General features: G+C 45.5%; 2 protein-coding genes across 3 annotated transcripts in view; both read left to right on the forward strand.

The window, feature by feature from the left end:
• The window catches only part of Pigg (phosphatidylinositol glycan anchor biosynthesis class G), a 30492-nt gene extending 25570 nt beyond the window's left edge, over positions 1-4922 (forward strand). The window contains exons 11-12 of one of the 2 annotated variants that reach the window (XR_009591003.1): positions 1298-1461; positions 4523-4661. Coding sequence is in view for 1 of the 2 variants with exons in the window: in XM_021645620.2 (XP_021501295.2) it covers positions 1298-1461; positions 4523-4739 (381 nt within the window). In the remaining variant the exon portion in view is untranslated. Of the gene's footprint in view, positions 1-1297; positions 1462-4522 lie in introns of both variants that reach the window. The other variant, XM_021645620.2, reaches the window with a different exon arrangement.
• A 6017-nt stretch (positions 4923-10939) lies between these two features.
• LOC110553624 (large ribosomal subunit protein eL33-like) lies at positions 10940-11382 on the forward strand. Its single transcript, XM_060381107.1, has one exon. It carries the CDS (start codon positions 11001-11003, stop codon positions 11331-11333), a length of 333 nt encoding a protein of 110 aa, XP_060237090.1. The 5' UTR covers positions 10940-11000; the 3' UTR covers positions 11334-11382.
• Positions 11383-23833: the final 12451 nt, after the last annotated feature.

The following is a 23833-nucleotide window of genomic DNA, read 5'->3' on the forward strand; positions in this document are numbered from 1 at the left end:
CTCTGTAAGTTGGAGGCCAGCCTGGTCTGTATAATGAGTTCCATGTCAGCCAGAGGTACATATTGAGACCCTGTCTCAAAAAACCAAACAAAGGCATGCACCATGTGGCTACATTTAGATATCCATAAGACAGTGGGCTATTGTTTTGTAGAAAGGATTATTGATTTATTATAAACAGTAAAGGAAACACATTGGGTATTTCATGTGTTTTGTTTTAGGAATGTAGTAGTTACACTTCTGTGTACTTTTGCCCCTGGTATTGAGGCTGTCCACATTGGGAACTTGGGTGTCTCCAGTTATTAGTCCCCCATGGCCTGGAGGGTCCTAAGACTTCTTCCTAGTGTTGAAAGATCCATTATCAGCAAGCCCAAGCCTTAGTTTTGGTGTATACAAGGATGCCTAGACAGATAGTAGCCTTAGGAGGATCCAGTTCCTCCAGCAGTCCCAGAGAGGGTGTGTATATATTACTGCAGATTCTTTTCCAGCTCCACTGTATCTCTTCTGTGAGGACTGGCCTCTCTTCTTTGTCTTGTCAGTCTCTTCCTGTGTTCTTCTTTTGTTCCTGGTTTCATATGTCTTCACCCAGAAAGCAATTCAATGTTTGTCCCCTTGACCCCAAAGGCCAAGGGTAGTTGGATTAAATTAGAAGGATCTATAATTCCTTAAGTACTGTGACCAGACCATGACCAGCCTTGATCTCAGATTGCTGTGGTGATGTGACTCTCCCAACTCTTTCTGCCCTGTTCTCTACCTCTACAAGGACCAGCAGAGATTTCCCATAATAGACTCAAGACCTGTGAATAGCCCAGGTTCATGGTGTAACTAACAGAACGTGCGTAGTGACCAGATTGTACGCTGTGTGCCATGGACACTCAGGTCCCATGTTGCGTTTCAGCAGGGTGGGGCTATAGCTAACCTCTTGACTGCATTCGAGAAGTGGGTACTCAGTGAGCAGTTACCAAAACGACAGGATCTAGGAGATGTACTCTGATGGGGCCATCCCAGGACCACATGCGTCATCCTCAGGCAAAGGTCCGTGCACTTGTCTTGAGTCGCTGGTGTGTCTGGAGGAAGTTGTGAAACTGCTGTGGTCAGTCAGAAATTGAAGTATACAAAATTCTTCAGAGGATTCCTCCTGTATAAGTACTTTTCAGTTACTTCCTGGGTCTGAGTAATATGACTGTACCTTAGGTCACCAGCTCGGTGAGCTAAGGTGCAGTCAGATGGCTGACTCTGAGTGTGTCTCCATGCTGACGTGTGCAAAGAACAACCTTGTTGTTGTTGTTCTGTGTTCCAGGGTAACTCCAACAACATTGCCACCATCGACATTTCAGCGGGCTTTGTGGGCTTAGATACCTACATGGAAGTTCCAGCCACGTTCCTCACGGTGTTTGGAACATATGTGGGGCCTGTGCTCTGGGCCAGCCACCTTGTTTACTTCCTGAGCTCAGAAGCAAGCAAGTAAGGCACTTACTTTGTTGTTCAGAACAAATGTCATTTCAGATTGTCTGTTAGTAATAACATTGCTGTACATATGAGGCATCCGAACTCCAAAAGGTAGAGAACCAGCTGGCAAAGGCAAGAATGTGCAGTCTTGAGGTCCCTGGGGTCAGCAGGGGGAGCCTGGAGATGTCCCACAGCAAGTCACACTCTTCTAATCACAGCCAGGAGATGGGAAAAGGGATTGGAAACTCCAGACTCAGCTCTGAGCCTCTTGATGTTTTCCTGCTCTTTCTTTCCTTCTGAGGGCAAGGGGACAAAGGACATGGGCTCTTGCCCTCCAGAAACCCTTCTGGTGTCCAGGAAGTATGTGTTAGGAGGAGTTGCTGGCTGTACAGGTTCTGAGTCAGCAAGCAACTAGGCTGCTGCCTGCTCACATAGTTGATAGCTGAATAGAAGTACAGGGTGGGACACACAGAAATTTAGGGGCAAGTGAGTGCCACTCTGCCTGAGCCACTGTAGGCCTCCAGCAACAGGGAGGCTCTCCTCAGGGTCTAGCTTGCTCCAGGCTGCCGCTGCTGGGGTAGGTAGCCTGTCCAGGCTGACCAGCAGTGCTCCAACCTGTCTCTCCTATTTCCTCCACGGTATCCCACTATCGCATTTTTGCTTCTAGTTGTGGGTTTTGTGTTGTTCCTCTCTGAAAGAAGATATCACGGGAGGCTCAGCATTGTGGACAGGTTCACAATCACTGCTACGAGCCAGGCTGGTCCAGCTGTGCCTGTCCACTTGTTAATGCTGCTGAGTCACAAACAGTCCTCCTTTTGGGACGCCTCTCACACACAGGGCGGACACAGAGAACCTCATGTGTCTTACTGTGACGGGAGGTTCCAGCCTGTCCACGCCCCACATCCCAGGCTTAGAAGTGAAGCTGGGGTTTACCAGACCCCTCCCTTTGCCTGTGCCTGGAAGAGTGGCTCTTGCTGTGGTGACTGTCAGGGAAGACCTCTCTAGAGCTGTCCCCAGGCTTCACCTTCAGCAGTGAGCTGAGGCTGCATGCCCTTGTTCCTGCCTGTATTGTTGGTGGTTCTCTTCTCCTCTGGCTTGGTTCCTTAGCTTCTTTCATGGATTTGTTCTCAGTTGCTCATGTCCATGGCCTGGAGTCTCGAGAATTCTCGACTCTAGACTCAATACTAACCTCCTCCTGGCACCTCCATGGAAGTATCCAGATAGCATTGACTCAGCAAGCCCAAGACTAGAATGACACACTAGTTCACTGGTTGTGCAGCTCCCTCAGGTAAAGATGTTCAAGCACTGACTACAGAAAGAGAAACTGTGGTGGCCTCAGCAGGAAGAAAAGCATCCTCTGTAAACCACATTTGGGTTGTGGAAAGAGATGACCTCCCACAAGCTGATACTTTGCTGCCGAGGGGAGAAAATGTTGTTTAGTCAGACTGTAAACTTCCTGAGGACGGGAATGTCTGAACTTCACCTGTAGATGTTCTACACCTGTGCTTTGAGGCGGTCTGTTTACAGGCCTTTAGACAACCCAAATATGGTTTACCAATCTGATCTGGGTCCAGAACCTGGAAGTTGTGGTGATGTGAGCTGCCTGCTCACAATGCAGAAATCCCATGCTGCAGTTACAGGAGCAATATGCACAATATTCTACATGGATATTACTAAAAACTGCTCCACCAGGCAGTGCCCTGTGCTGTGCCATGTGCTGTCAGGTAAGAAAGAAGCTCCATTTGGTAGGTCATTGGGTCAGCACAGATGCCCATTTGTGCTCTCTAGAGAGGAGCAGAGCCCTTTACCCACAGGCTTGTGCTGAGCACGTACTGCTTGCTACACGGGTTGGTACACTGTTCATGAGGCAGCTGCAGTCACTTGGGATATGACAAGCTAATCCTTGCTGTGAGCCCAAAGTAGGGACAAGAAAGCTCAAGCATCACGAGTGAAACATAGGAAGTGCGGGGGCCCTCTCTACAGGAGGGGTCAAGTGTGCTAGAACAGCTGAGAACTAAACTGGGAAAGTGTGCCAAGACCAAGATGGGAAGCCAGTGAAGACAGAGGTGAAATGGAAGTGAGGTTAGCTCCAGCAGTCCACCAGTGACACCGGTTAAAAAAATGAAGGGCAGATGCTCAGAGAACAGTCTTGTCTTTTGGCCAGTGAGTAGCTGTGAGTGCCCAGCACTGGACAATGGCATGAAAACAGGAAGTGTTTAGGTGGAGTTGCTTGACCAACAGGACTGAACATGTTTTCCAGAATTCACTCACCCAGGTGCAAGAAATGCACATACTTGTCACTCTGCCTCTGAGCACACACCACTGCAGGGCGTGTCCTCCTGCTCATGGTGGGAATGATGTATGGAACCACTCCTTTTGCTTTTAACTATCAAGCATTACATAAAGTGTATTTTATTCTCGTGAGTCTGCAGTAATCCTGGAATTGTAAGTTCCTTGGTCCCAACTTCTGCATCCCCTCCACAGCCTCTGATCATTCTGAGATGACCTGTATGCATCCTACAAATTCTCAGAGGTCAGGCTTTCCAGGCCCTACCACTAGCTCCAAGTTTGCTGCATCATCTGTAACTCTGATGAATAGAGCTATCGCCCTGTGGCCTTGCTGGCATGTTCAGTCACATTACTGCCTAGTTTCTCTGGTCCATGGCCTCCACTGGTCACAAGGCAGCTTTCACTGTGTACACATTCAAGAAATCCCTATAGGACACAACAATGATGGGAACTTGTAGCCTAAGGCCATGACTTTCAGTGATTCAGTGATACAGTTTGCTAACTAGCGTTCTTCCACAGGAAATGGGATCCTGTGGCTCAGACGTGGAAGAATCTGCTTTCCTCTGCTGCTGTAGGGTCGTAGGGTTGACCTCAGTTTGGCAGCCTAGTTTTCCCTTTCCTTCTTCACCTGTTGGACAGTTACCATTGTGTTCAGTGACCAGAAACACACAGAAGAGAGAGTGTGGTGCACTCTAGTCCAGAAGCAAGGCTGGTCATTGTTTTCAAACTGGAAGCATGAGTGAGGTGTCCTTGTGACTGCACTGACGCGTGTTTTCTGTTTTAATAGTGTTTCAGCACTGAGCCGTGCTTGCTTCTGCTACGCACTCATCTGTTCTGCTCCAGTTGCCACGTACATTGTTCTGGTGACAGCTCTGCGCTATCACTTATTCATATGGAGTGTATTTTCTCCAAAGCTGCTCTATGAAGGAATGCGTCTGCTCATCACGGCTGTCCTATGTGCCGTATTCACGGCTACAAACCAGACTCGCCACACAAGGGCTTAGTGGACCCGGACACGGGGGCCGCTGTACTTTTCACTCACTGTTTGCATCATGGATTTGCGTATTGGAACTGCCTCCATGCAGGATTATTCTGAGGAAAATAAGGGTGTAAAGCCTATTAAATTAGTGGACAACTTAATTTTACTTGGATTTAAATTAAATAGATTAATAAACGACCACTTCAGATGCCTGTGTATCAAATTTTCTGTATTGACAGTCACTCTGAAATTTTGGAAATTTTAATTTCCCCTGAGTGAATTGTGAATATATATGCTTAATTTGAGGGAAGAAAGGGTCTAGACTTTCTCATTATGTTTATCTCAGAGAGCCCAGGAGCCCTATGGGAGGAGGCGTGTCTGCTACAGGGGCTACATCAAAGACCTCACACTCCTCAAAACTCAAAATCAGAGGTTCCAGAACATTTCCGTTTATGTGGATTATGTTTATCAATGTCAATAGCATTTGAAATAAAAAAACTAAATCATTTCAAAACATTACTCATTTAAAAATAATCTGTTGGTATGCAGGGTGGAGCATACTTGCTTAATCCCAGTACTCAAGAAGGCAGAAACAAGAATATTGTGATTTCCAGACTGCCTGGGCTGCATAGGATGATCTCATCTCAATTCCCCCACCTGAGTAAAAACTATTAATACAGCAAAATAACTAAAAAATGTATTTTTCAAAACAAATATTTAATGAGAAAAATAGCATTGTTTTTATGTTTTTGCCAATGTGTTAAATGACTCACTCAATTGAAGGTAGTTGGAATCTACATTTGATCTATTGTAAATTATGTTTGAAAAATATGCAAACCAGCCTCATTCACACCTGTGGTAGGTGTGACACCTTCTCTGTCAGCTTGAATAGTGTGCTTTGAAGCCAAAACAAAAAATGGCAAGTGGCATATAGGGTTCATGGCTGTTACTTGGATCTCTGTAGCCTAAGCTGGCCCTAACTTTTGACCTGCCGCAGCCCTCCAAGTGTTAGGAGGGTTAGTCAACCCTCCAAATGACAGCTCTGCCTCACTATGCCTGGTTTCAGGTCTTAGCTCTTCCAACTTAGCTGGACTTAAATGGGGTGTGTGGGGGGGTTAAACTGGTGATTTGGTTAGGGTCTTTTTCACAGTTTAAACATTTTCCAGTCATGTCATATTTAAGTGAGTAGAATGTTTCTACATCATCGGGACTCTGCTGCTAACAAACTGACCTGCCACAAAAGATATGCCCCTAATAGTGGCATGAATGTTATGGTGATAACCAACCATTTTATGGTTAGATTTGAAGCCTCTTCTACATCATGTGGTAATGGCCAGAGAGGTCACAGGGTCTCAGAGAAAACATACTAGTGTTTTGAAAAATGGATATGTTATCACTCTGTCTTCTAAATGTTTGTGTTTATATCCACAGATTAGGGCTGTTCTCAACCTTGGTCAGAAAAGCTGACAGTGGTTGATGCAGAGACATATTAACTGGTCAGAGTGTGGAGGATAATTGACTGTTGAATGCTCAGTCCTAAATGAATCGTCTGTCTGTCTCATACACACACACCAAGAATCAAGTAACATGGTGGAAAAAGAAACAGAAAGAATGCAATGGCTGAGGATAAGGAAGGGTGTTGTGAGCCCTGTGTTCTGAACAGGACATAGCTGTTGGGCTGTTGAACCACAGCAGCTGTGCTACCTAAGATCACAAAATTCAGCCCCTTGACATTCTAACCTAAATAGGGAAGGCGCAGTTGGGGTGCCACCCCTAGCAGAGGAGCTACTGTTAATGGCTGCTGGAAGAGGAATCATTTTTCTTTAGAGATATAGCCAATGATAAATTGTCCATGATCTAGCAAATAACCACGAACACATAATAGCAACCCTAATTAAACTCATTATTAGGACAAAAAAAAAAAAAAAAAAACATGAAGATGTGTTTGGAAGAAGAGTTCCAGAGGAAGTAGGAGTGGTATAAGAGGGAGGATGGGTTAAAAATGATCAAAATACATTATGTAGATATATAAAATCATCAAACATTAAATACAGTATTTTAAAAGGGTAAGCTATATATGTATGTAGGGTAAATATATATGTATATTAATATATTATAGCTTGTGAGTATAAAGAGGGAAAGAAAAAATCCATAATGTGCTTTCATAAAAAATTATATTTTCATTATCTAGTTTATTTTCTAGAGGAACCAAATAATGATTTCTTTGTTGTTTAGACATTAAAATTTATTAGATACTTCAATAAAAACAGGTGGTATAACCCCATGACATTAACTTTTGTCTGTTTCCTTTTGGCAAATGCTAGGGGTCAAACTCAAGACTTTGCCCATGCTAGGTGAGCAGTCAGACTTAAGCCAGGCCCTCATGGCCAGGGCCTCCAGGAACAGTGAGGGTAAACTGAGAAATTGGAAAAGGCTTTGGTGCCTCCGTCAGGCATAGCTATTCTGACATGCTCAATGTCTAAACCCATTTCCTCTTATTTGTCAGGTCTTTCCAGTTCAGCCTTCCTAAAAGATCAATGTATTCAACTAACTTCTTCAAGTTTTCCTATACCCCTTGTGGGTACAATAGACTCCTCTCCCCTTCCTAGTCAGGTTGGCTTTCCCCTCCTCCTTTGATGCTTTGGAACATTGCATTTTCCTCATATTTCTGCCTGTTCAGCCCACTACCTAACCCAAGACTTTTGGAAATAATAGCAGGGGAGGAAGTTTATTTTTAGGTATAAAAAGGAGAGCAAATTTTTTTGTTTGTTTGCTTTTTATTTTTGATTTTTTGAGACAGAGTTTCTCTGTGTAGCCTTGGCTGTCCTGAACTCGCTTTGTAGACCAGGCTGGCCTCAAACTGACAGAGATCTGCCTGCCTCTGCCTCTCCAAGTGCCACGGCACCTGGCTGTGGGCAAATTCTGGCAGCAAGAAAAGGTAGGTGGAAAAAACACAAACAGTTTGGTTTTTTTCTGACTTTTTTTCTGTAGTGAAAAGGAAACACATCTTGGTGGTTCTTTCACATACGCCATGGACACACTCCTCATTTTCATTCTTGTGAGTGGTGATTCATAGGATACCGGTGAGCTGGCGTGGTGGTTTATGCCTGCAGGGCCGGCACTCCAGGACCAGGACCACGGTAGCGTAATCAGACGTTAGCATGCTTTTAGTGTTTCCTTTTTCTGTCTTTCTGCTTTTTTGTTTTGTTTAGTTTGGTTTTGAGTACCCTTGTATCTGTGTATCCTTGGCACACCTGGAACTTGTTCTGGAGACCAGGCTGGCCTCGAAATCACAGAGATCCTGATCAGAAGCTCCTTATTACCTTCACAATCCTGGAAACCAGCCATTAGTAACAGCTGGTGGTAAGGGGGGGGTGGTTGCAGCCTGTGTGAGGTGGGGGAGGAATGCATAATTGTTAGGTCCATTTGTCATGAACTTTACTACAAAACAAAGCTAAAGGTGATTCAAAACAGATGAAGTTGAGGATTTAATCTGTTATATTCTTAGCATATAAAATGGCTTCCATTATGACATTTCTATACATATATATTGTACTTCCCTCATATCCATCCTCATTGCTTTCTTTTGCTCCCCTCCCCTCCCGTTGGTCCATTTCCTTACCCGAAAATGATCGTTATGTCAACTGAAATGACTTAAAAATAAAGACTTCAACAAATAGGGTCCCACAGAGCTCCTCCAACATGGCAAGGCGTTGCCATTGCTCGTGCTTATCCCTCAGAACTCAAAAAGATCAGCAGCCCTCCTCAATACAAAAGACAGATGGGCTGAGAAAGAAATGAGGGAAACAACACCTTCACAATAGCCACAAAGGACATGAAGTACCTTGGAGTAACTCTAACCAAGCAATTTGAAGATTTGTATGAAAAGAACTTAAAGTCTCTGAAGAAAGAAATAGAAGATATCAGAAGATGGAAAGATCTCGCATGTCCATGGCTTGGCAAGATTAACATGGTAAAAATGGCCATCTTGCCAAAAGAAATCTACAGATTCAATGCAATTCCCAACACAATTCTTCACAGACCTTGAAAGAAAAAGTCTCAATTTCATATGGAATAACAAGAAACCCAGAATTGTTAAGACAATCCTGTATAATAAAAGATCTTCTGGAGGTGTCTCCATCCCTGATCTCAAGCTATACTATAGAGCAACAGTAATAAAAACTGCATGGTGCTTGCATAGAAACAGGCTGGTGGATCAATGGAATCAAATAGACCCAGAAATAAACTCACACACTTATGGACACCTGATTTTTTTACAAAGATGCCAAAACCATGCAATGGAAAAAAGATAGCATCTTCAACAAATGGTACTGGTCTAACTGGATATCTACATGTAGAAAATGCAAATAGATCCATACTTATCAACCTGCACAAAACTAAAGTCCAAGTGGATCAAAGACCTCAACATAAAACATCTACTAGAAGAAAAAGAGGGGAAGATACTTGAGCTTATTGGCACAGGAGACAACTTCCTGAACAGAACACCAGCAGCTCAGGCTCTAAGATCAACAATAAATGGGACCTCATGAAACTGAAAAGCTTCTGTAAAGCAAAGAACACTGTCATCAGGGCAGACTGGGAAAAGATCTTCACCAACACTATAATCTGACAGAGTAGCTGGCTAATATCCAGAATATATAAAGAACTCAAGAAGTTAAACAGTAACAACTCAAGTAATACAATTTAAAAATGGGTACAGAGCTAAACAGAATTCTCAATAGAGGAATATGGAATGGCAGAGAAACGTAAAGAAATGCTCAACATCCTTAGTCATCAGGGAAATGCAAATCAAAGCGACCCTGAGATTTCACCTTTCACCCATCTTAGAATGGCTAAGATCAAAATCTCAAGTGGTAACGCATGATGGAGAGGATGTGGAGAAAGGAGAACCCTCCTCCATTGCTGGTGGGAATGTAAACTTATACAACCACTTTGGAAATCAAACTGGTGCTTTCTCAGACAATTAGGGCTAGTGCTACCTCGAGATCCAGCTATACCACTCCTAGCCATATATCTAAAATATGCTCAAGTATACAAGGACATTTGCTCAACCATGTTCATAGCAGCTTTATTTGTAATAGCCAGAATCTGGAAACAGCCCAGATGTCCCTCAATTGAGGAATGGATACAAAAATTGGTACATTTACACAATGGAATACTACTCGCAATTAAAACCAAGGAATTCATGAAATTTGCAGGCAAATGGTGGGAACTAGAGAAGATCATTCTGAGTGAGGTATCCCAGAAGCAGAAAGACACACATGGTATATACTCACTTATAAGTGGATATTAGACATATAGGATAAACATACTAAAATCTGTACACCTAAAGAAGCTAAGCAAGGAGGAGGACCCTGGGTAAGATGCTCAATTCTCTTTCAGAAAGACAAATGGGATAGACATTGGAAGAGGGTGAAAGCGGAACAGGGTAGGAGCCTTCCACAGAGAGCTTCTGAAAGACTCTACCCAGCAGGGTATTAAAGCAGATGCTGAGATTCATAGCCAAACTTGGGGCAGAGTGCAGGGAATGTTATGAAAGAAGGAGAAGATAGAAAGTCTTGGAGGGGACTGAGCTCCACAAGGAGAGCAACAGAACCAAAATACCTGGGCCCAGGGGTCTTTTATGAGACTGATATTCCAACCATGGAGCATGCATGGAGATAACCTAGAACCCCTGCACAGATATAGCCCATGGCAGCTCAGTGTCCAAGTGTGTTCCCTAAATAATGGGAACAGGGCTGTCTCTGACATGAACTCAGTGGCTGGCTCTTTGATCACCTCCCCCTGATGGGGTGGGGGCAGCCTTACCAGGCCACAGAGGAAGACTATGCAGACAGTCCTGATGAGACCTGATAGGCTAGGGTCAGATGGGAGGAAGAGGACCCCCCCCATCAGTGAACTGGGTAAGGGCCATGGGAGGGGAGAAGAGAGAGAGGGCAGGATTGGGAGAGGCTGAGGATGGGGCTACAGTTGGGATACAAAGTGAATAAATTGTAATAAATTTAAAAAGTTTTTAAAAATAAATTTTGGGGCCTGGAGAGATGGCTCATTGGCTGCAGGCGTGGTGGCATGTGCCCTTAATCCCAACACTCAGGGAAGCAGAGGCAGGTGGATCTCTGTGAGTTCAAGGCCAGCCTGGTCTATAAAACAAGTCCAGGACATCTAAGTCTACACAGAGATACCCTGTTTAAAAAAACAAAACAATCTTTCCGCCATCTTGGCGCCTGGGAAGGCCTGCTGGGAACAGGACTTCTAAGTAGCAGATATGTCTGGAAGGCTGTGGTGCAAAGCCATGTTTGCTGGCTACAAGCGAGGTCTCCGGAACCAAAGAGAGCATACAGCTCTTCTTAAAATTGAGGGTGTTTATGCCCGAGACGAAACAGAATTCTACCTAGGCAAGAGATGTGCTTACGTGTATAAAGCAAAAAACAATACAGTAACTCCTGGAGGCAAGCCAAACAAAACCAGAGTGATCTGGGGAAAAGTAACTCGGGCCCATGGGAACAGTGGCATGGTTCGTGCCAAATTCCGAAGCAACCTTCCTGCAAAGGCCAGTGGACACAGAATCCGTGTGATGCTGTACCCTTCCCAGATTTAAACTAATGAAAAGTAAATAAATAAAAGTGGATTTGTAAAAAAAAACAAAACAAAACAAAAAAAAAAAACACAAAACAAAAATGTTGGCCACTTTTCCAGAAGACCCAGGTTCAATCCCCTACACCTGCGTGGAAGTTTCTAACCATCAATAACTCCAATTCTAGAGGATCTGATACTCTCCTATATCCTTTGCGAGCACCACACGCATATGTATGCAGGCACACATGCAGGCAAACACCCATACACATATAAACATACAATTAAAATAAATTTGCAAAGACTTAAAATATTATTTTCAAAAAATCAGGCTTCTCCTGAATGTCATCTGGAGACTAAATTGTACATTTTCATTATTCTGTTGTTATAAATACAAAATAACATCCAAATTTGTTAAGTAAAGGAGAGGAGGGATGACTAAATGAGTAAGGTACGCATGAGAGCCTGACTTTAATCCTCACAGTCCATGTAAGACACCAGACATGGTAGTGCACATTTGGAATCCCACCTGGGAAGGCCAAACAGGATCTCTGGGGCTTGCCCTCTAGTCAGTCTGGCCTAATTGATGAGCTTCAGGCCGGTATGAGGCTGTGTCTCAAGGGAAGTGGACAGCCTGCCTGAGGATGACACCTAGGATTGATCTTTGACCCCCACGTGTGTGTATATATGTCCATATGCGTTTGGGTCACAGGACCACACACACACACACACACAAAACAAACAAACAAACAAACAAAAAACATTGAGCCAGGCAGTGGTGGTACAGGTGGAGCTCTGTGAGGCCAGCCTGGTATACAGAGTGAGTTCCAGGATAGCCAGTGAAACCCTGTCTCAGAAAAACAAAACAACAAAAAACTGATAGAACTCAAAATCAATACCTATTTCTGATTAACAGCAATCATGATAAAACTTGGCAAGCTGGAGTCAAAAGAACCTTCCTTAGTTTGTTTTAAAGTGTCTTCTGAGAATCCCAGCAAATCTATCATGAGCACTAACCTCAGGGACCTTGGGCCTGCATCCCTATACCTTCTCTGCTCAAGTTGGTGTAGATCCTGGCAAGAGACGTAAGACCAGAAAAACCACCTAGGGTTTGGAAGGCAGGAAGCACCTATCACTATTAATGGCTGGTAGAGAAATAGATTATTAACAAGAAACTTCAGGAAAGCTGCTTACAAAATCAGTACATGAGGTCACTGATAGTCTTCAACCCAGCACCAAGAGAATATAAATGTAAACAGTGACCCAGATAAGTGCAGACAGACTCGTGGAGAGATGAAGAACTTGAATTGTCCAGAAGGCATTCTGTTCACAGAGGCCTAAGGCTCGCTCAGTTCCAGGCTGTCCAGGCAGAGCACCATGAGCTATAAGACAGTCTTATTTATGTAGGGAAGTCCCAGGAGCACTAAGGACGTTTGAAAGTAGAATAATATTGGATTTCATTAGCAGAAAGTAAAGGAGAAGATGGCTCGAACATGGAAAGTGGTGCTGCAAACAGCTTAGAAATGGTATTAATAAAGATGATAAGGTCCTAAATGACATCACATACCTACAGATGATACATAGGCATATCCTAGTGACGGGTAAAATGAGAGGTGTGCTCACACTTCACACAAACAGAGAATCCTTAAGTGGATTAAAGGCCTAAATAAAACAACAAAAAACAGCAAAAACGCTTTCACAAGAAAGGAAACGTTCAGGATCAAGAATCAAGAGGATGTCCTAAGAACAAAACAGAAGCACAATGTTTAAAGAAAAGATTAGCAAATGTGACTCATTTTTTCCAAATAAGACAGCTGTCCTTGAGACAAGGCATCTTCAAACCTTTGGCTGATGCTGGCTGTCCCAGTGCGGTCGTGTTGGAGAATGGGGTGTTAAGAAGGGATAAGGCCGTGAGAGCTCACCTAACCTTAAGACCTCCCTGCAGGAGCGAGTTAGTTATTGTTAAGGTTGATTGTCACAGAATGGCTTAGTTATTTGAAGGGTGAGTTAGTTTTAAGGTGTGGGTTTTACCAATTATAGGATGTGAGTTGATTATTACAGAGTTAAGTATTACATATGCCATATGATTACGGAATGGGTAAGTTATGTTATTATGGAGTAGGTTAGTTTTTGCAGGCCTGAGTTCCTGGTTACAGCAAAACGGCCTCCTGCTGGCTTGTCTTTCTTCCTTCTACCATGGAATGAAACAGCATGAAGGCCCTCTCCCAGTACCTGTACCTTCATGTGGGATTTTCTAGTCTCCAGAACCATGGCTTAATTGTCTGTTTATAAAGCACCCCACCCCAAGTATTCTGTCACAGTAACAGGAAATAGACCGAGACAAGTGGTATGTAGAAGATACAGTGAGCCTGTGGGGGTTTGAGTAAGTGCCCTGTGGGCTCCTGGGTGTAAACACTGGGAAAGCTATGGAAGCTTTAAAAGGTGGAGCCTTTCTGGAGGAAGCAGGTTACTGAAGGCAGGCTTTGAGGGACTCTCTGTCTCTGTCTCTCTCTGTGTGTCTCTCTCTCACTCTCTGCTTCCTCTCTCCCTCTTCTTCTTCCCTCTCCTTCCTGTGACCAGCCATTACTACCACACCATGCCTCCCCACCATTATGAGCTCTAACCCTCTGGTACTCTAAGCCAAAATAAACTTTTCCTTAACCTGTTTTTTGGTTGATATATATTTTTTTATCATAGCAATAACAACAACAAAAAAAGTAACTAATATAGCAACTCCTGTAACTAATATAGATACAGAAGTCTTATTTATCAAGTGGAAAGAGAAGCAATTTTTTAAAAGCTAGGAAAAGAGCACAAAACACTGAATGCTCAGTAAAGACACTTCAACAATCATAGGATGAAACGAGAGCGGCAGGTATCAATCACTTCACAGCGCCCGACAAAATGGCAAAATCGCTGAGACCAGGAACACCATCTGCTGAGAGAGGTAGAAAGTATGCTTCCCTGTGTCTTTGTGGAGAAGGCGTCACTGTGCTCGGCAACCCTGCAGAACATGGCGGAGCCAAACCACACACACCCTGACCCTCAACTCAGCTGTGACCCAGGAGAAAGCTTGCCTGTAAGCAAGACTGTGAACAGGTATCTTAGTGTTTCCTAAGACTGGATATCTTATGCATGAAATGGGTTATTTGCTCAGTTTTGCGGACAAGGAGCATAGTTCTACCGTCTTCTAAGCTCTGGTAAAGAGGTTTTGACTGCATTTGTGGCAGGTGGCTTCGCGGTGAGTGAGCATACATAAAGTAGAGGTCCCATGGCAAAGCAAGCAGCAGGTCTTGATGGGCCACTATGCAAGACTCACATTAACCCCTCCCGAGAGTAGGAGAACCCCTAATGATTATGCCATGTCACCAAGGACCAAGTTTCCAAGACACACACTTGGGAGACAGAGGCAGGCAGATCTCTGTGAGTTCAAGGCCAGCCTGGTTTACAAAGCAAGTCCAGGACATCCAGGATAAGAAGTTTTGCACTGGGCTAGGAAGATATCTCAGTGGCAAAAGTTCTTGCCAAGAATGCCAAAGAACCAGAATTCAGATTAGAACCCATGTAAATGCCAGGTGAGCATGGCAGTCTGCCTGTAATGCCATCTTGTAAGGAGACAGGACGGAATCTCTGAAGCAAACTGTCTTGCAAGACCCTACCTCAAAAGAACATGGCAGAAGAGTGATTGACTATTCCCAGCATCAACCTCAGGCCTCCACATGTGCATGTACAAAAGTGTATCCACACACGAAAGCGTGCATTTATATGCACAAATACACATGTAAAAAGAAAAGAATGTTTGTGTTTCTGACTTGTGCAGGTGTGCAGTTTTTCTTGGAATGATTTTATCATGCTTTGCTCTGCAGGCTGTGCTAGCCTTGAAGAACATTTTAGGTAGTGTTCCCATTCTGAGCTTCTGAAGAAAATCAAACTTGGTTTCACTCGCAACACACAATGCTTCTGTGAGTCCCAGCTATATGGAAGAGTTTACCCACACCGAAGCAAGCAGTCACTTTTGCAGCAGACATCAGCAGAGTCCTCTGATTTGGCTCAACCCTGACACTGTCTACTGAGAGACAATCAGATCTCACTGGCTGGGGGCTCAGTTCCAAACGTTATCCCACTTCTGGGACAAATGCCAAGCCCTCGTCTGCTTTACCAGAGTTCTGACAGACCAGCTGTAAGGCAAGTGTACTAGTCTATTTTCAGCTGCTATGACAAGACACCGGGCTCAAGAGATGACTCAGGAAGAGCACTTACAGCTCTTGTAAGGAATTATGTTCAGTTCCCAACACCCACGTTATTGGGTTCACTACTGCCTGTAACTCGAGTCCAGGAATTCTGACATCCCGTTCTGGACTCCACAGGTGCTTGCATGCACCTGTGAAGGCTTTGTGATGGCTAGGCACTTCACAAAGGAAAGGGGTTTATTTAGCTTAGTTAGGGAAGTTCAAGGGTAGGGTGCAAGCTTCTACTTATCTCTTGGAGACTCCTAACAGATGACCTCACAAAGGCGAGAGTGCAAGAATGGGCACGTAGAGAGTGAGGCATGAAGCAGAGGGTAACCACTATGGCTTTTTAAAGATAGCTCATTCTTGTGGGCACTAACTCACTGCAAGACCACCATTAATCCTTTCCAATGGTCCATCCCAATGACCTCTTTCTCCTGCAGTAAACCTGCCTTTAAAAAAATTCACCACCACTTTATTGCTGCTGTTTTGGGGACAAAGCTTCTCCTACATGAACCTTTGGGGGATGCACTTGAGCTATATCCAAACCACAGCAGCAGGTGAAAGAATTTTCCTTACACCAGTGACTATAATAGTGAAAATGGAATGTTTAAAATGTGGAGCCTGAGTGGTGGAGGGATCATAAGTGGGCTATTGCCTACCTATACAATGAAATAGAATGTTAGGAAACGTGAGCCAGGTTTAACATATTGTCAGAAGTGAATCTCAGAAACATGATGAGTTAACAAAACCAAGCCAAACACATAGTCACAAAAACTAAATACAGTGTATTTACGTAAAGCTTTTAAATATGCAAAAGAATACGACCTACTATGTATGGGGATGCATGGAATTATGTACTACCCAAAAACATGCTTAGGGAGCATCTTAATCACTGTTCTATTGCTGTGAAGAGACACGAAGACCAAGGCAACTCTTATAAAAGGTAGCTTCAATGGGGGCTTACAGTTTTAGAGGCTTAGTCCATTATTATCATGGCAGGGAGCATGGTGGCTGGCAGGACAGGCCTTATGCTGGAGACGTAGCTGAGAGCCACATCCTGATCTACAGGCAAAGCAGGAACCTGGGCCTGGCATGGGCTTTGGAACCCTCAAAGCCCACCCCCAGTGACACGCTTTCTTCAAGAAGACCACACCTAATCCTATCAAAGAGTTCCACTCCCTGGTAATTAAGCTTTCAAATATATGAGCCTATGGGGGGGCATTTTTTTTTTTTTTTTGAGACAGGTTTACTCTGTGTAACAGAGCACTGGATACTCTGGACTCACTTTTAAAGGCCAGGCTAGCCTTGAACTCACAGAGACCCTCCTGCCTCTGCCTCTCGCGTGCTGGGATTGAAGGTGTGCGCCGCCATGCCTGGTATATGGGGGCCATTCTTAGTCAAACCACCACAATGGTAGGTTAGTATGTTTGAATACTTGGTCCCCAGTTGATGTAACTGTTTGGGAAGGATTAGGAGATTTCCCCTTTTTGGAGGAGGTGTGTCACTGAGGATGCGCTTTGAGGTTTCAAAAGCCCTCACCATCCGTTGGCGTAGGCCTTCTCTGCCTTACACCTGTAGCTGAGATGTGAGCTGTCAGCTACTGCTCCATTGCCATGCCTGCCTGCTCCTGTGCTCCCCTCCATGACAGTCACAGACTCACCGTCTGAAACTGTAAGCCCCCGGTAACTCTTTCTTCTTTAAATTGCTTTGGTCATGTTGTAGCATCACAGCCAGAGAAAGGTAACACAGAGACAACCTTCAGGTAATTGGTATCTCAGAGGGTCAGAGGGAAGACTTAGGGAAGAGCTCTGACTTTCCTGTACGTTTATGTAGGAATAAAAAAATAAAATAAAAGGAAAGGTGGGCTGAGATGGAGGAAGAAATTTGTAACCAAAATTTAACTTTTTTCTTCTCCAAAAAAAAAATTTTTAGCATAAAATTCTGTGCTGTAATTTGGGTGACTGTACGTAGGGCTCAAACTGTAGATGTATTTGTGGTATAACACACTCCAAATTTGTCCTAATTTTCAATACAAGAAGCATGTAGAAAGAGATGGTTTGTCCTAAGCTCAGAGGCTGACTGCTGACTGCTGTCCAGGCCTCAAGGGTTTGAAATGTGGCTTGTCTAGAGTGAGGTGTGTTCAAGATGCAAAATACGACCAGATTCTTTGCAACAGAGACCCTGACTTCTCCTATTTCTCCCAAAGAGTGGAACACAGGCTTGGATTAGAGGGAGACAACTGCAGAGAAGGTAACCCGCTGGGCACCAGGCACCTGGCAGTGCTAGATCCAGGGACAGCGGCTGGGGAAGTGAGTGAGCTCCATCAGAAGACACTACAGGGCTGTCAAGCTCCCTGGAAGGGGTCTGGGGTCTGGGCAAGCCCCTCGTTGGAAAAGGGTAGGTGCGTAATTTGAGAGAAGGGTACATTTGGAGCCTTGAGGTACCTTGAACTAGTGATGAGCAGACAGCTGAACACCTGTAGCCAAGAAGAGTCAAGCCTGTCTACTGTCTATCCTCAGGATGGGCTGCAAAACTCTCACACATGCCACACAAAGGCACGCTGACGTCCGACCTTGACCAGGCCCCAGGGAGAGCCGCTCTGTTTCTGGAGGTAGCGGACAGCTCTATTCTGAGTCTTGGGCTCTTCTGCCCACCTGAAAGAGGCTGTTTTCAGGATGAAGACCTGTTCGTACACCGCCATGAATGTCCTGAAGACCAGTTTGCCTTGATGACCCGAGGCAAGGCCCCGGGCTAGATCTATGCCTTGATCAGGTGATGAGTAACAAAAAGCATAACCGTTCGTGCCTAGGCATGCTTTTGTCTCCAGGGAACCTTGAGGTGTCTCAAGGTGGGAGCTCAAGAACTCTGAGCTTGGCGCCATCCTTCAGCAGTGTGAGTAGGCGGCTGCACAGTGGCAGCTGAGCTTCAGTGTGGGAGAGGCAGAGTCACGCATTTAAGGAAAAAATAACCTGAGTTACACTTTAAAAAGCAGGAGGGGCTGTCATGGGCAGGCCCCCGCAGACCCCCCTCCAGGGTAGTTCCTGTTCCTATGGAAGGATGGTGGGGGCTGTGGGGTGGGGAGCGCTGGAGCAAAGGGACCCTGTTGGGCAGGGATGGGGGCCTGCAGGGGGAGGCTCTTCCCAGGTCCTAAGAACAGCTTGAAGGTCCTGACAGAGCAAGCAGAGAGACCTAATGAGTTTATGCATCACTTCTTCCATAGATGCTCTAGGACCCCAAGCCTGTGGCCACCGAACACAAGTCTCTTACCCAGACCAGGCGCTTTGAAGGCTGTGGAAAACAGCCTCTCTGGAAAGAGGAGTGGTAAGCTCCAGCCTGAGCTATGAAAGTACTCAGTCATTTGTGGCTGTCCTAAAAACAAAAACAAACAAAACAAAACAAAACAAAAAAAAAAACTTGTAAATAAGACAAATGTAAGAACTTTTCAGAAAGCTTTCCCCGTCTGCAGTTCCTGTAACTGTTTTTCTTTTCCCTCAGGCTATCGTGTGGCGTGATTTCTCAGATTAATGAGCATGAGTGGTCTACTGTGTGTGTGGCCTTGTTACCCACAGCTGGGACAGCTTCCTTCTGGTCTGTCTCCGAGCTCTCAGAAGCTGGCTGGTTCTGCTACAGGAGGGAAAGATGCTTCCTCTGGAGGCACTTGGCTCAGCTCCACAGAGATGAAAGCAGATTTCTACTTCCTGTGCTGCCGTTGGTCATCTCTGCACTTCCACACCAACACTGAATCTGCACACAGTAAGTCCCCCACAAGTGCCCTCCATGAATGATTAAAAGAAGATGCTGCCAGCAATAAGACCATTAAGAGCATCAGGAAGTCCATTTCTTGTCAGTGTTTGCCCACTAGCCCCACCCATCTGTCCTACTCACTCCTCCAACCAACACCCACACTCTACTGTGCATTCTACTTCCTGTACGCTATTACAGGCTATTGTGTGAATTCTACCATATGCTAGTTCTTGAGAATATTCTAGATATGGGGGAGTTCTGCTCACTCAGGGCAAAGGAGGCCAGGCACACCCCAAAGGTTCAGTGCTAGTCATCTATCGGGCAAGGGTCTCAGCCATTTCTCCCTCCGAGGGGGTAACTGCTGTGAGCACGCTAGGCTGGGGTGCAGGTGAACATGAGGACAGAGGCAACCCCTCAGGGGGCATGCTTAGTCTGAACTTGAGCAACATGTTCATGTTTCCAGGATGAAGAGCATGAAAAGGTGCTGAATTTAACAAGGGGAGATGGAGGAGGAGCTGGGCACAGATGGCTGGACACAAGCTTATAGGAATTGTTCTTAGGGAGAGAAGCCAAGCAAGGCTGGGTCCTGCTGGTCCTGCTAAAAGCAACAGACATGTGACAGGAACCCCATCTCTGTCCTTGAGGGGCAGGTCCCTAAGTTCTTCTGTCCCCTTTCTATAAACCAGATGTCAACAGTATCAGGGCCTCAAGAGGACAAGTGACATAAACAGCTCTTCTAAATGAAGCACCACAGGAAGTGGGGTCTGTGCCCTGCTGTTTATCGTCACTGCTGTGACTACTGCATCCTTCTCAAGGCCCTCCTTCCTGTCTCCATCCCTGCTTTCACCTCCTCCCTAATCTCTCTCCTCATAGAGAAAGATAAAAACGGCCCTCAGAGCTCCGCCTCAGCCTCAGCAACAACCCACTACCTCTACCTTCTTCAGCCCCTGCTGCTGTGATTCATCTTTTGTCCGGGATGTCCACATAACAGGCCCTTCCTCCACATGATTGCCTCATATGCCCTTCAGGCCCTTTATTTTCCAGAAACTTCACGGTAGGTCCTCACACGTTTTAAGTCACCGTGTTCCTCAGTGGAAGTCTGTGTCAGTTCTTTCTCACACAGGGGCAAATAATTGTGGTCAATGTGCTCCTTTTCTCCTGGGCTTTTTCTGGATAGAGCGACATGACATGACAAAGTTCCAGGAAAATGTTGCGTCAAGGGTAGAGCTGGGCGGGGGTAGGGATGGGGGTGGGAGGAGCTGGAGAGATGGCTCAGAGGTTAAGAGGCTGCTCTTCCACAGGTCCCACCATGTGGTTCCCAGCAGCCACACCGTGGCTCACACCATCTACAATGAGATCTGGCGCCCTCTGCTGGCTGCAGGCAGAACACTGTACATATATAATAAATCTTTAAGAAAAAAAAAAAAAAAAGAGTAGAGATGGGCAGTGGTGATACACCTTTAATCGAAGCACTCAGGAGGCAGAGGCAGCAGATTCCTGTGAGTCAAGACCAACGTGGTCTAAGATCGAGTTCCAGGACAGTCAGGCCTACAAAGAGAAACCATATCTCCAAAAAGAAAAAAGAAAAGGAGATGAAGGAAGAGGTCCCTGGGTGACTCAGAAACTACTTCAAAGAAAAAAACTCAACCTTGGTGGACCCCAGCAGGAGCAATAGGGTTAGCGTGGAACCTAGAGGACTGGAAGAGAAGCAGGAGGCCTGCCTGCCCTGCTCCTTGCTGTAAGAAAGACCTGTGAAGGGACACAAGAACCTATACCCTCTGCCTCCCTGAGTGGCTCTTTCCCTCACCATAGTTGGCCATGAACGGGAAAGTGGCCAGAAAGCATGAATCTTGTGGAATATCCTATGTTTTAAAAGAGATTTTATTGATCCAATAGTGACATTCCACTGAGGATCAATGGCTGAGAAAGTGAAATATTACAAGATCAGGAATTCTCTGAGATAGACTCACAGGTATAAAATATAGAGCACAGAGAGTAAAAATACTGCGTTGAACATATCTCTATCCTGTATGCATGACTATCCTCCTAGCCGAACAACCTCCATCTTTGGAAGTTTGTCTATTCCTGCTTGCAAAAGATCACCCCAGCTGGGCCTGTTGACTGTGTCTAGTCACTCCATAGTACCTGCTGTCTGGAACTCTGGCTTAAGTGCACGTGGCCTCCGGAAGGGGCTAGAATATGTAGGCCAGGGAAGGTTGGTATGGGGGAGAGCCATCGTCCCTGCTGAGGAAAGGCTTTCCAGTGGGGCCTTTTGGTGGGGAGTACCCAACCCTTCACCTACTTGATAAGTCAGCTCAGGAGCCTCACTGGCTTCCAGAGTGAGCACTAGTGGAACCATACCTCGGTCTGTCGTTGGGATCAGAGGAAGAGGAGGCACTGGCTTCTGTCTTCCCCTGAGAAGAACCACCAGGCTCTCCCTCTCCCTCCAGGAGCTGCTCAGAATTCAATTTTGAGAACATAAGGTTAGTTGCTTCCTATTGTCCTAAGTTAATTTCTTTCTCCCTTTTGGGATTTTTTCTCTGTTGATTAGGCAATAAACGAAGCTGTGACAATGGCTCCCGGAAGTCACACCTGTTGACAGGAGGCTGCAGCAGTGCTACCGGTTGAAACAGGCATTTAAGCTGCTAGTTCTTAATTTCATGTGCTTATGTTTCATAAGGTCTCCACCATTTATTAATTTCCTCTGAGATATTAGTGAGAAGAAATACTTTGGGGGACACTGTAGTGAGAGCCCATCTTCACAAGAAGGTGCCAAGTAGACAGCGCTGGAGTTGCATGTAGCAGGCTCTAAGCAACATGCATGGAGCCTGGGGACGTAGCCTGACAGCCTAACCCTCGCCCAGATCCCAGAACATCCCACCGTGAACTCATGGAGATGCACTGACTGTGGACATGGTCCTCTCTGTCTGCCTATTCCCGCTTATGCATGGCCACGGAGGGTCCTGCATGCCCAGCGCAGAGCAGTACAAGATGAGGGGCCCACAGCCATCCACAAGCCAGGCGTGGGTGCCACTCTCTGGATGCCCAGTCTTTGCCCTCAGACACGCAAGAGACGGTATGGGCATGTTTATGCCAGTATGCACAGGTGCACGTATTCATTAGTGAGCACCCGCACTTCTGTACGTATGCAGAAGTGCCCACATTCTGTGGCGTGGCTCGCGTGTCCTGTGTACATGCATTCACACATGCATGTGTGTGCATGTATTCAAGGCTTCTTCCTTTAGGCATCAGGTTGCTAGTTAGTAGAGTGTCAGCCACCAGCACTTTGAAAGTTATGACAGATCTTTCGGCTGGTTAAATCGTTAAGTGATTACCTAGCTGAGTTTTTATCCGAAGGCTCCACTGTGTAGTTTCTTCACATCGCTTGGAACAGAACAGCCTTCTAAAGCAATGCACCAAAACCCAGGTCTCAGTGTCCACTGAATCCCTAATAAAATGTGGCTTATTTGGCAGTTTCTCTGCCCAAGTTCATGTCATGTCCTAGCTCCTTAACACTAAACCCCAGCCTTGAGGGCAGTGTGCTTCTCCTGCTGAGCAAATATGCATTGTAAATAATACTTTGCACGTAAAAACACTAAGAGGTGTTTGTGTCTAATTTGGAAGAAAGGCCAGGAGTGACTTATTTTCCAAGAAACACAAAGCATCAGCTTTGAACGACTGCTTAAAGCTTCATGAAAGAATGGGCATGAATGGAAGCTGCTGTGAGTTGGAGTTCAGAGGGGGGTGGTAACAGCCTCAAGGTCCTTTCCCTGAGCCAGATTCCCTGAGAGCTGATCTTTATAGGAAACTGACTTTGACAACAGTGGGATTCCTCTTCTCCAGTAAGCCTTGAAAGTGAAGCTTTGCTGGCCCACATCTCACACCCACCTCAGAAAAATGGAGCTATCAATATTTATGGACTCGGGAGACAGAAACACCAAATCCTGAGACACTGGGCTATGGAAGAGGCCTGTTTGCCCAGGGCTAGAGGAACGCTTCCACCTCTCACACCCAGGTCCCCTGTTCCCCCGGCCAGACAATATGCACAAATGTCACAATGCTCTAGTCTCCAGCTTTGACCACCCCAGTCCTCTCTGCAAGATTTTTGTTTCAAGAAAAATCTGAAATGTAGAAATAGACAATTTGAAAGACTCACGAGGCATCTAACATTTTGAGCTATGTGGAATGTGCAAGACTAAATCCCTCAAGAAAAACACAAAGGTCCAACGAAGACTGAGTTTGTGCATCTATGGAGACCGTAGATTCACTCCACCCAGGCTCCCTATGCTCATCCACTGATGAGGCTGTTGAGTGGGCCCAGGAGAAAGGCCTATAACCGCCCGTGAGGTCTCCGCTCTCAGTTGGAGACACCTGGCAATATCGCATGCTTAGATTTGGGCAGACAGGAGAGAACAGCCTAGGCCAGTTTATACCGCCATGTGTGACACCCTGCTTAGGCGGCTGGCCAGCTGGCTGCTGACATGGCACACGGGAACCGGGCTGAGAGACCAACAGCAGGAGGCTTGGGCTCTTTGCTCTCCTTGTCCCA

The sequence above is a fragment of the Meriones unguiculatus genome, chromosome 3 (assembly GCF_030254825.1).
Source record: "Meriones unguiculatus strain TT.TT164.6M chromosome 3, Bangor_MerUng_6.1, whole genome shotgun sequence".
NCBI lineage: Eukaryota > Metazoa > Chordata > Mammalia > Rodentia > Muridae > Meriones > Meriones unguiculatus.